Source organism: Centroberyx affinis, unplaced genomic scaffold, assembly GCF_046629955.1.
Source record: "Centroberyx affinis isolate AG114_WGS23_722 - 3 ecotype Tasmania unplaced genomic scaffold, CSIRO-AGI_Caff_v1 ptg006988l_1, whole genome shotgun sequence".
NCBI lineage: Eukaryota > Metazoa > Chordata > Actinopteri > Beryciformes > Berycidae > Centroberyx > Centroberyx affinis.
In genome coordinates this window covers 25,197-37,508 of record NW_027283540.1, presented here as the reverse complement: position 1 = coordinate 37,508, position 12,312 = coordinate 25,197, and the positions used below count along the sequence as shown (strand labels likewise).

At 43.5% G+C, this 12,312-nt stretch overlaps 2 protein-coding genes across 2 annotated transcripts in view; one reads left to right on the top strand and one right to left on the bottom strand.

Annotated features, from left to right (window-relative positions):
* Window positions 1-2,350, top strand: part of nup160 (nucleoporin 160) — a 30,246-nt gene extending 27,896 nt beyond the window's left edge. The window contains exon 34 of the mRNA XM_071513320.1: window positions 1,625-2,350. Coding sequence (XP_071369421.1) covers window positions 1,625-1,705 — 81 coding nt within the window. The 3' untranslated portion in view covers window positions 1,706-2,350. The remainder of the gene's footprint in view (window positions 1-1,624) is intronic.
* A 1,807-nt stretch (window positions 2,351-4,157) lies between these two features.
* Window positions 4,158-12,194, bottom strand: LOC139639243 (fibroblast growth factor receptor substrate 2-like). Its single transcript, XM_071513321.1, has 7 exons — window positions 11,814-12,194; window positions 10,974-11,062; window positions 10,768-10,859; window positions 9,969-10,155; window positions 7,975-8,118; window positions 6,322-6,485; window positions 4,158-5,767 (listed from the first exon to the last, which is right to left on the bottom strand). Exons 3-7 carry the CDS (start codon window positions 10,831-10,833, stop codon window positions 4,658-4,660), a joined length of 1,671 nt encoding a protein of 556 aa, XP_071369422.1. The 5' UTR covers window positions 10,834-10,859; window positions 10,974-11,062; window positions 11,814-12,194; the 3' UTR covers window positions 4,158-4,657.
* Between the last annotated feature and the right edge of the window lie 118 nt (window positions 12,195-12,312).

Sequence of the window (12,312 nt, the reverse complement as noted above, 5' to 3'; positions counted from 1 at the left end):
AGTGTGCTAACGCTTTGTGGCACAGAGCAACAGTAAACACACACACACACATTTACTCATGTCAGACGAAGTGGAAGAACGGAAAGACATCTCGTTGCTACAACTTGAAAGCACATCCCACTACTATAATTGGAGAGCGGTTTGTGTGTTTGTGTGTCCCGAGAGGAGAGGAGACAAGGAGAGGAAGAGAGGACAGGAGAGGAGGAGACGAAAGGAGAGGAGACAAGGAGAAGAGAGGAGAGGACAGGACAGGAGACAAGGAGAGGAAAGGAGAGGAGAGGAGGAGACGAAAGGAGAGGAGACAAGGAGAAGAGAGGAGAAGAGAGGACAGGACAGGAGACAAGGAGAGGAGGAGACGAAAGGGGAGGAGAGGAGACAGAGGAGAGGAAAGGAGAGAAGAGAAGGAGATGAGAGGGGAGGAGACAAGGAGAGGGGAGGAGAGGAGACAAAGAAAGGAGAGCAGGAGAGGAGACAAGGAGAGTAGGAGAGGAGACAAGGAGAAGAGAGGAGGAGAGGAGACAAGACAAGGAAAGGAGGTTATAAATTCTAGTTTAACTAATTGCGCCCACATCCAAAATGATAAGACCTTGCGTATGAATAAATACAATATTCTGAATATTACTATGGAAACCAAGTTTGCACTAATCACAAAAACCAACTGGAAATTAGATTGTGTATGCATGCTATCGTAAATATTAGCATATACCAGCTGTCATGTTCTCTTTATCAGGATACGAGTCTGTTCAGGTTGTTAAACAGGATGTGATGAAATGAAACAAAGACTTTGAGAATCGTGATCAACAAGGGAATAATCGTGCACAAGTAAACATGTCGTGATTGACATTGAATTGAAAGCAGTTCTGGTGCCTCGCTCTCTTCACAGCGAGTCTTAATGCTTCATTTAACTGCGTTTTAGAGTTTAGATAATTTGACATTTTATATTAAATCTTAAATTCAGTTTTACAACTCTTAAAAAATCTTGTGGTTTCTCACTGGGTTTATTTTCCTGCCATATCTTGATAGATAATTCCAGGGTTCCTACACATTTTCAATTAAAAAAATCCCATACTTTTTCCAGACCTTTTTCCAGTCTGGTGTTCAATATGATTTACGCAGATAGACATCTTGCCCCTGCTAACTAGGTCATATCACTGTATAGATGAAGATTGTTCTTCAGTGTCAAATGTGGCTGGGTAATAAGAGCGTCCCTCTATCTGAGTCCACAGTTTTTGTTGATGTGAAGAATAATGTTCAAAGTGGCTCTACAACAACATAAAAGCTAGAATTATGTATCGGACCTCAACCACTACATTTTCCATACTTTTCCAGACATTTTTTCAAATTCCCAAACTATTCCAAGACCTGGAAATGATCAAATGCATTTTTAATACTTTTCCAGACCTGTGTAGGAACCCTGTAATTCAGTTTGATAATTCAATTTTCATGTTTATCTGAACTGCAAAACTGCCGTTAAATTTCATTTTCAAGTCTCAGATTCAACTGTCAGACACAGGGAATTGAACCCTAAACCCTGGCAGTGTCGGTGCCTTGCTCCACCTGTTGGGCTCTATTAATGAAACCTGTCCTCCTCCTCCTCCTCCTCCTCCTCCTCCTCCTCCTCCAGATCTACAACCGACTGCGGGACAAACTGGACGACTACCACAAGCTGGTGCAGCAGACGACGAGGCGGCGGCTGCTGGCCTAGCAGATCCACTTCCGCTTCTCCGGTCTCCACTCAACACTGCCGACCCTCCAAACACCACCAGGAACAAAAACATTAGAAAAAATATTTTTCTACTGCTAACGTTTAAAAAAGGAGTTTGTACGAAATTGTCTTCTTTTTGGTTGGAAATGTCATTCCCCGCGTCTCGGGTGTAAAAACCATCAGGAAGCGTGCTCTGGTCTTACCTGCGTATGGCTCTTAAGTATATTGTAAATATTGTGCGTGTGTGTGTGTGCACATGTGGTAAGAACTCAGAAGGTGTTCCTCACACTGTATGAATGTGTATTTTTATAGAAGGACATTGTAATAATCATTATTTCTTTTTTGTACTCTGCCTGTGATCTTTTACCATCAGGGTTGTTGTAAATTGTGATGAAATTAAAGAGTTTCCTTGCGTAATCTGGAGTGGAGGGTGCAGTCCATGAAGGAACAAGAGAGAAGGAAACCGGAAAGAAACACTTACCGACTATTAGAAACAGGCATTGCTATTTTAAAAAAGGGACAGTTCAACAGAATTTCAACATTACATATCCTCTCTTCATGCTCATTAGGTTTGTGTTAACACTGATATCAGAGAAGGAAATGTTTTATCCATTGGCAACAGGACGGATGCTGCTGGATTTCTAAATTGACTGCATCTATTGAAAAAGTAAATCCACAGCTGATTATCTGCCTGGTAGAGGAGATACATTTATGAGCCAAAGCCAAAATGAACAAGCATTTGACTTAATTAATTTGGAAAGGTAGGAAATTGAAACCAAAAATGAAAAAATGCTGTTTCATTTAGGCTGAATCCAACTATCCATTTGGGAGAAGAAACATTCCCCGTCATTCCATATCTCTAAAATATAGAAGATCCAGTTTTTAAAAGCCATATTTCACTTAAGTTACATACTACACTCAAAAAAGCAACTTTTCTTTGAATTTAGTGCTATAAATCGTTCTCTAAGAGTAGATGTAACTTCTTCAAACTCTCATTTTGGAGTCAAACTGCATATACATGTTATAGTCAGTGTGGGAAAAATCATTCAGTCATTCAAAAGTGCAGAACTGCAGCTCTGTGGAGGAGGAGGAATACGGTGTAATCGCACTGCCATTGCCCAAAATTCAACACTTAACTGGTTAATATACACATTTACCACACAGCTGGTCAGCGTACACACTGACCGGACACTGTATACATTTACCATTTTCCCCACACGGGCCGTAAACACACAGGGTTTCTCCTAAACCGTCTTCAAGGAGCAGAGACGTGAAGTTGGAAGTTTGGGGGCGCTGTTCCTTTACAACAGCCATGTGGAGGAAAACGGGCATCCTGGACAAACTGCTGCCATAAACCTCCTGATGTTTGACTTTAAGACTCAGCAGTGTGACGTGTATCTGGCAGAGCAAACCAAGGTTATTTTTTCGCAAGTAAATTCTCTACTTTCATCCAATTTGTATGAGTTGTCTCAAAAGGAAGCAGGGGTGAAGAAGCGGTTAAAGAGACAGAACTGTAACTGAAAGCCTGGTTAACGGTTCAGTGTTTTGCTCAAGGACACTTCAGCAGGCTGGATGCTTGCTGTCACTGGGGTTTGAACCTGAGCCTTTCAATAATTACTGCTGCTCTTATCCAGGGTTCAGACAGCCAGAAACACTCAGGAGGTTAAATTAGATACTGAAATATTTCCCTAGTCATGCACACTCCAAGGTTTCTACACAAGTCTGGACTCCTACACAAGTCTGTAGAAGTATGGAAAAATATTTTTGGTCATTTGCAGGTCTTGATAAGTTTGGAAATTGCACAAAAAGTTTGGAAAACATGGAAAAATTTTGTTGTACTGTCCTGATATACATACATACATACTACTACACATTTTCTGTGGCTTTAGATCCCTGTCATCTCACATATTCTGATACTTTTTGCTGTGAAGAATAATCATCATAACTGATACTGAACACTAGAATCTTCAAATCAAGAAGTTGACGTCTGAAAAAAAGTCTGGGATTTTGAAATTGACACTGTGTAGAAACCCTGACAATTAAATTTGAATTGACATTCTGCATTTAGTGACTAGGGTGCCTGCAGTTGCCTTCCAATAAATTAAGCCTGTCCTGTTATTTATGCATCACACTGCTGAGTCCATCTTTAAAAGCATTCTGCAGAAACACAGTAAGCAACACATTTTAAAAACACACAAAAAAAACCCATCAGTGCAAAAAAAAAACCCAAGGCTGTTCTAAGATTACACGGGGTAAAATCCCTCTGATTTCCTGACTCACTTCTCTCAAAACTTTCCCAAGACTTTGGCCCAAATCCACAAAACCAAGGCAACCAGCATCAAACCAGCAAACCGACGCGTCAACGCCACACTTCCCACTCTGCTGAGATAACGTACGAGACAGGACAAAGGCATCTTATCGACTAAGTACAAATAAAAACAGAACAGACATTTATTGTGCCAGAATCTACTGTACATAGTCAGAAACATAATGTAGTGTACCATGTAATCCTTAGATACTGAAATTACAGCAGCATGTAGTGAATCATATAAAAAAAAGGCTAAATGGAATGCTTTGTTCAGTAATACTGATTTGTACCATATAAGGAGAGGGAATGGGTGAGGAGGAGGAGGAATGCAGTCCAGTCTTATTAACATAATAAACAACCCAAATGCACTGTAGAATGAGTGAAGGAAGAGAGGTATTATATTACCATAGGAATAAATTGGTATATGGCAAGTACCTAGGTTTAATTTTTTTTGGTCTACCTGAATTCATTTACAGGTAACCACACAAAAAGTCAGTTAACTCATTTTTAAGACTTTTACTTGCGGAGTCTCTTATTTGCATCTCCGATGTCTCTCCATTATGTGAATATAAAGACGGCAGCCTTCGCGCCTCTGTGTATCGTACTTAGAAAAAACAAAAAGGTTAATAGGAAAAGGTGCGTGGTCAGACAGTGCTTTTGGTGGGCAGCTCGGTGCTGTTGTGCCGCGTCTTGCGCGACGTGCCGTCGTCTCGCGGCCGGGCCTTCTGCAGGTTGGACATGGCGGCGGTGCGCTCGATGTCGATGAGGGCGTAGAGCTCGGTGCGCCGCGTGGGGGTGGTGGGAGGCAGAGGAGAGGTGGGGGTGCGGGGCGTGTGGGGGTTGCTGCCGTCCGAGGCGCCCTTGTTGCCGGCCCCCGGCACCACCTCTATATAGTTGAGCGTCTTGGGCGGCTCGGGGTGGCCCGGCAGCGGCGGCCGGCGGAAGTCAAAGTTGAAGACGGTGGGTCCGTCGGTGCGGCGGCGGGCCGTGTCGGGCCGGTGGGCGCTGAGCGGCGCCGTCACGTTCTCCGTGTTGACGTAGTTGTGGGAGGGCTCCAGGGCCGCCGACAGCGGGTGGGCGGACAGCGGGTGGGAGTAGGAGTGGTGCAGCAGGCCGTGGTGGTGGTGGTGGTTGTAGCCGTTGAGGGAAGGCGTCTTCAGGCTGCCGCCGCTGCCGCGGCCGTTCTCCTCGTCCTCGGAGCTCGGCTTCCTGGCCTCCCAGACGGGCGGCAGCGCCGGCAGGTTCTCGTAGTCCAGCAGGGCGGTGCGCCGCTGGGCCGAGTTGTTGACATTCTGAACGTCGGGGGTGAGCGGGGGCGGGCGGTGGCGGCGAGGGGCCGTGGCCGGGTTGCAGGAGGCGGAGGAGGAGCCGTTGGAGTGCGTGGGGGCCGGCTCGGCCTCGGCGGGGGCCTCCTTGGCGCTCTGCGGAGCGTCCGTGTGGCCGTTAGTCTCTCTGGGCTCCTCGGCCTCGCCGGAGTCCCTCGCCTCCAGCTGCCGCTTTTCCTTCTCCTTGGCCATCAGCTGCCTCTGAACGGGGGTGGGTCCCAGCACGAAGCGAACCCCCTGGGACTCCAGCAGCACTTGGGGCTCCGGCTGGGCGGGAGGGGCCGGCGGGTCGGCCCGGATCCTCGGGGGAGGCGGAGGGGTCGGGGGACACTGCGACTGGGGAGAGCCGGGACTCTCCAGAGGCGTGGTGACCGTCAGCGGGCTGGGCTGGTCCTCCAGCAGCCCGGTGGTGTTGACGTAGGTGTGAACCTGCCGAACAACACAGCGGTCACAAAGGGTTTTCTCTCCCAGCAGCTCATATTTACTCATCTGCACTATAGCAGAATTAATAGAAATAGAATTGATTAAATTGATCTTCTCTTACTGTGGACTCTTGAAGTAGCAGCCCAATTTAGCTTAAAGGGACCCCGATTAAGTTTAAGGAAGTATGTAATAAATAAATACAATAAATAAATACATACCAATATTGATCATTCTAACATGGTGCGAAGTTAATACTGGTTAATTTAAAGTTAATTATATTAACTTTAGCCAAATTTTCCCACCAGTTGGCTGATGGTGGCAAGTCTGTATACCTAACCAGGTCACCATCATTTAGATTTCCTAATGTAGTCATAAAAATGTAGTTGGCTGTTAAAATAGTCCAACTGGCTGACATTTTTTTTATGTGTCAAATATGATTTATCTGACAAAATAAATAATAATGATAATAATAAGTAGTAGTAGTAGTGGAAGTAGTAGTAGTAAAGGTGTAATAGTACTAGTTGTAGTACTAGTAGAACTAGTGGTCTGTGGTTTCTTACCGCCTCGTCAGCCACCAGTAGGGGGTGTGTGGACTCCTCTCCCACCGAGGGCAGACGGGTGCTCGCCACAGACGGGTGGCGGGTGGAAGGGTGAGACGGGGCCTCGCCCACCGAGGGGATCCTGGTCACACCGTTTGGCACCGTGGGCACCGAGTAGCCCAGAGCTACGACACGCACAGGGAAGACAGGGGAAGCACTTTAATAAACTGTTACACAGACTGGTTTAGGTGTGTCGGTGCTATGCAGGGAAACAAAACAACTTCAGATGTAATAAACACAGCAGTGACGCAAAAAAGGACATGATACAGGGATCTAATCTCATTTTTATTGACACCAGTTAAAGGTGTAATAAGTAAGAGTTTTATTATCCCATAAAACAAAATAACTGGCATCATAACACATTTTATTCTGAAGCCAAAAAAGCAAGTGACAAAGCAGTATTATTATTATTCCATTATTTTGCTTAGTGATATATTACTTTGGATCTCTGCTCTGCTAGCTAGCTTACTTGCTATATTGTGAAAATGTGACTTATTTCTGGTCATTACAGGCCACTGTAAGCTGTGTCACAGACCTGTCAATGTTACTGCAATTCCTTGGTCACCGATAGAAATAAAAATAAAAAAGGACTCCTAAATTACTTCATGCCCCTTTAAAATCTGCTGCTTTGTGAATGAGCTACAGAAATGAAAGTGACTATTGACTGAGGCAGGAATAAAAGGTTGCAGTCTACATGAGATGAAATAAAAGCATCGATGAAGTCTAAATCTGTAGAGGATGGAAAGACTTGATTTTTTCATATGGAAGTAAACGTTAACGTAACGTAAGTAAACAAGTTTCATGCAAACACAAAATCTGATGTGAAATGAGATGATTTCATAACGAATTTACTTGCGCTTACATTGTTAATCAACACAATTCTATTTTCTCAAAAATAAAAACAGATTTGAAAACTAATTAAATGTCCAAATAGGGGGCTAGATTATAAGGCTGGGTATTGGCAAGGACCTCACGATACGATTGTATCACGATACATATTGCGATACATTGCAATACTCTACATAATTTACTGAAAATTTAAAAATAGAGCTGAAAATACAACTTGCTGTGTACCACCTGGGTAATTTAATATGTACATCACGTTATATTGATAACTCAGCGGACAAATTGAGTCAAAACTATTTAATTCAAAGGGATTCGATTTTTTTTTTAATGTATCGATACGAGGGGCGGGAACATCGATATAGTATCATGGAAAAAAATATTGCAATACTCAGCTGTATCGATTTTTTTGCACAGTCCTACTAGATTAGTGACCAACATGATAGGCTTTTGAAAATCAGCAACTTTCTGTGTATGGTGTGTATGTTGAGACAACTGAGAGGAGTGGATTCCCTACATAGGAGCGTGCAATTTGAGATGAGATCCATATTATTAATCCCAGAGGGAAACACAGTTGTGATACCACAGCAAAGAAGTCAGAGAAACGCACACACACACACACACACAAGATCGAGAGACAGCAGCCAGTCAGAAATGATTCAACATTAAAAATGCACTTAGACAGCATGTAAATGTGTGTGTACCTGCAGGAGTGTGTAGCGTGCGTGTGCGTGTGTGTGTGTGTGTGTGTGTGTGTGTGTGTGTGTGTACCTGCAGGAGTGTGTGGTGTGTGTGCGGCCTGGTGGTTGGGCTCCAGCACGGCCTCCTCCACCACGCTGATGCTGTGGCTGTGCATCACCTCCTGCAGCATGTTGAAGATCTCCTCCGCCCGGGCGCACTTGAAGGCAAAGATCCCTGCACACACACGCATACAAAACAAACACACCCAAACAAAACAAACGCACACAAAAAACCACAGCCAGTATTAGCACAGTGCATCCAACATAATCTCCTGTTGATTGGTCTTTGTCTCCCTCAGTGTTAATTTTGTCCACAACAAAGTCAGGACAAAGAAATATCTTTCAACGGACATATTTTAAATGATTGCGATCTGATGAATAACAGACACTACGAAATTAAAGATTAGACTAAAATTATTTTGCTTTTTCAGCAATGAAAAGCCTGCCAAGACTAAAATGAGACCAGAATAAAATGTATTAGGAGATGGGTGGGCATTCACGTTATATTTGTTCATGTATTTGTATTTAGAAAAGAAACATTAATGGATACTCTCCACCTCTCACCGTTTCTCTCTAATCCCCTCTCTGCACCCCAACTCCCACACAAACAGTCCATGCCCCTCCCTTGTGAATAGAGGGATTCTCAACTATTTGGAAACTTTTCGGAGGCCGACTGCTGCCAGTATAGATGTTACAAGGGAAAGCAAAAATGTGGCAGAATGTTGCTGAAATGGATGTGACAAAAAGTAGTCTATAAATATCCCGAGATTTCCCTGACTAAAACTAAAAATGAAAACTGGAATAAACTAGTACAACTAAAACATTTTTAGTAATTTTACCAAAACTGAAATGCTGCCAAAATTAACACTGGTCTCCCTTTAGCGACCTATCACAGGATAGGCGCTAACACCCAGGTGGAGCAATAAAAGGAGACAAGGAGGGAAAAAACTACCATCAAAAAAGGCTAAAGAACATGTAAACCAAGGGTATGGCAACACACCAAGGACAAACCACGCATGGTCCTGTCACTGAGACTGATAATAATCACACTGCAAGGAAACACTGCACACAGGGAGAAAACACAACACTAAGAAGGGTAAAAATTCCCTGTCCAACAACACCACAGACACCGGCATTTACAGGTATCAATACTGCACGGCTGATCACAGTATTGGGCGGTCATGGTATGAATGAGATGGGAAAACACAGCGTGCCTGAGACTTACCGCACCCACGAACCTACAGAACCCCTCCCAAACCCCCAGCTCTCTCCACCTCATCCTTATGAAAGCATGGGATCCAAAAATAATGGCACAAAAGGCGTGTCATGGCAGTGGCAGAAACATGTGATTCGTGATAGATTGGCAACACAGTTCTGACGGTAATGCAAAGATGATTCTGCTGCCCGACTCAAACAGAGAGAAGTCAACTGATTTCAGCACGTTTCATATTATATTCATTCATGCAATTCATATTATAGGTGCACAAAGAGAAATGTGAGTTTCTACCTTTACCAAATGAAATATTCCCTTCTCTGCCTCTGGACTACATATAGACACAACTGTCAGTACACTCGACATGCCGGCTTATAAGTCAACATGCCATCTTTCCCTATGTGTTTATGTGTAATATGTTATGCCAGTATTTCAAAATGTCCTTATCAACTGGGGAAACATGCTAACTGAACACAGACAATCAAAATATAGACAATTATTGCACAGCAAGTCAATGTGAGGATATGATATGGATTTGTGCAATATCCTCCATATACTGTATGTCTGGCACATAGAATATCTATTGTTAATGACTTACTGTGCCAAATGTTGAGATGATTTTTGCGCCATTTATTATGTAAATAGGTCAGGTGATTGTACAAGGAGGCAAATGCTGTTTTTAATTTTTTCTTTTCCCTTTAGCTTTATTATAGCATTTTGTTATGTTTTGTTGCTGCTGTGCCAATTCAATTTCTATCTAGAAGACAGTGAAGCTGAAATACTATGAGGAGCTTTATTTTTTTGACATGTACCCTGGCCTGTCTGGCAGCGGCGGCCGCTCTCAAAGGAGAAGAGGTTGGAGTCGTAGCCATAGCGCCGCAGGCACAGGTAGGGCCACCTGACGTCGTCACGGCGATGGGTGTGGAGGACCAGCTCGGCCTCGGTCAGCTCCATCACGCCAGAGCCCAGCTCGTTCCCATCGTCGTCCACGTTGATCACCTGGACACACACACACACACACACCAAACACAGTCAGAGGCGTCAACTGAACCTCGACTACACTGGGAAACCCTGAATTCTCTTTGGGATGTAGCTCCTGAACAACTTTTGGAGATTGAATACATAATAAGCAGTGTTTATGAATATGTCCAGGGTGGGAAATTAACACCAACCAGAAGCCAAATGTCAGTGAGTTTGTTTACTCTACTAGGCATTTTGCTGGTAACCAAAAATCATTTAAAGGTCGCATTCTAATGGAAAAATCTTGTTGGCTGGTAAAATAGTTAAAGTAACTGATTTTTTTTTTTGGTTTAATTTCTAGACACTGAAGCTGGTGGACTACAAGTTCCCTGAAATGCACTGACCCATCAATCACAGAATGAGGCATCAACTAGGCCTCAGGAACGTAACTGAGCAAAAACAAGAATCTGAGAAAACATAAATTCGTATTCAGATGTAGGTCTCTGAAACCACTTTTGGAAATTGAGCAAGTATAATCAGCAGATATTGTGACAGAAACCTCCCAACCACAGTCATTAGTGAATAATCCAGGGTGTGGGACTCCTACTGACTACAAGGTTGGTGTTGAGACAGGCCAAGGCAAGAACTCACCTTGAATTTGCTTTGATGATTATCTGGAATTGACTCTTTCTCTGGACAGCTTAAACAGCTACCCATGGCTTCTTCAGAGCACCATCTGATGTCTGACACCCAAGGAAACAGCATTTCAATTAGACCAGAGTTTAATCACAGCACAACACTCAAACACAGTTGACAACATAATTTGCGTTGACACTATCCTGTCAAGGTTTGCTCACCTAGATCCTGCCACCAGTACCCCTGGTTCCATCCTCAGAGCCTGAGGGACACTCATGCTTTTTCTGCTTTGCCAACATGAACAGCAATTCTGCACAGAATAAAATTCAGAGGCAACATGATTGATTTGTGGCACTTGTGAAATTTACACCCAAGTGCACATTAAACATATTTTTTGTCTGAAATGTTTCTGCTTCTTCAAAGTAGCAAGCAACCTACTATTTATAAATTATCGTGGGAGGTGGTTTGAATGGTCGGGATACAAAATGTATGTTGCTGTAAATGCCTTGCGTTGTCCGCTTGTCATGTTTCATTATATCGGGATAGGATACAATAGGAGCATCCATACATCCAGTAATGTTAATTATCAATATCACCTCCCATTAAGCTGCAAAGGTCCATACATAAAGCTCGCTGAGCCGTATGTTTCCAGTTAGCCATCTATGGGTGTTTACCAGCCAAGTAGCTCGGAAGCGAATAAACACACAAGTTAGCTAAATAAACAAATTAGACACGAGCTAACTACCTTAGTTAGCTTGCTAACTTAGTTGGATAAGTTTATAAAACTAACTATATCAGTGGCTACTGTTACAGTAACTTTGTAATTAGCCAGATAGCAAGCTCCATTCGCTCAGTGTGGTAACGTTATGATAGTGTAATGGCAGCTAGTTAGCACAAAGCTAAGCTGACTGTCTGCTGGTTGAATAAGCTAACACTAGATTTCAGCTAACTAATTAGCTCGGACGCTAGCGTTAGCGTTCCCGAGAATACACCAACGCATTTAGCTTGCTAGCCAGCCTCTTCTTGTAAATAAATTAACAACTTAATAAAGGGATACTTACGAGGTGCCGTTAATATGTTGAATGGAAACATCCAAACTTTTCGGGCATTCAGATAGTTAGTGAGCAGCTCTGGGTTATCACAAAACGACGCTAGCTAGTAAACCAACAAGCTAGCTAGCGTTAGCCTGCTGCTACACCAGCAGATCCACCATCTTTCCTCTGCGTTGCTAGAGCGCCAAAAAAACAATCACAACTTCTTTCAAAGGTGGCTAACGCTCACGTTTGCGAAAACAAAACAATGAAAAACGGTTTGAATCCATCAATAATCCTTCGTGTTTCACTATAGGGTAAAAAACTCCGTCAAGATACACTTTTTTCTCCCTGAAAACCAAGTTTGCTTTGGTCGCACCGTCTTTTATCCTGCTAGCCTGCTGGGCTAAATCACTGCAACTTGGCTAAACTTCCGAGAGTTAGAGGCAGGAATCTCCAATGTGGTGAAGGCTCGGCTCAATGCGCATGCGCGGCTGTGTGGTTTGGGATAGCCAGGGCCTCTCCCAGG

Coding starts and splice junctions, on each gene's coding strand:
- LOC139639243 (XM_071513321.1), bottom strand. CDS start 10,833: ATGGGTAGCTGTTTAAGCTGTCCAGAGAAAGAGTCAATTCCAGATAAT. Junction 8,119..9,968: donor CCGCTGCCAGACAGGCCAGG/GTACATGTCAAA, acceptor GTGTGTGTGCAG/GGATCTTTGCCTTCAAGTGC. Junction 6,486..7,974: donor CACACCACACACTCCTGCAG/GTACACACACAC, acceptor TGCGTGTCGTAG/CTCTGGGCTACTCGGTGCCC.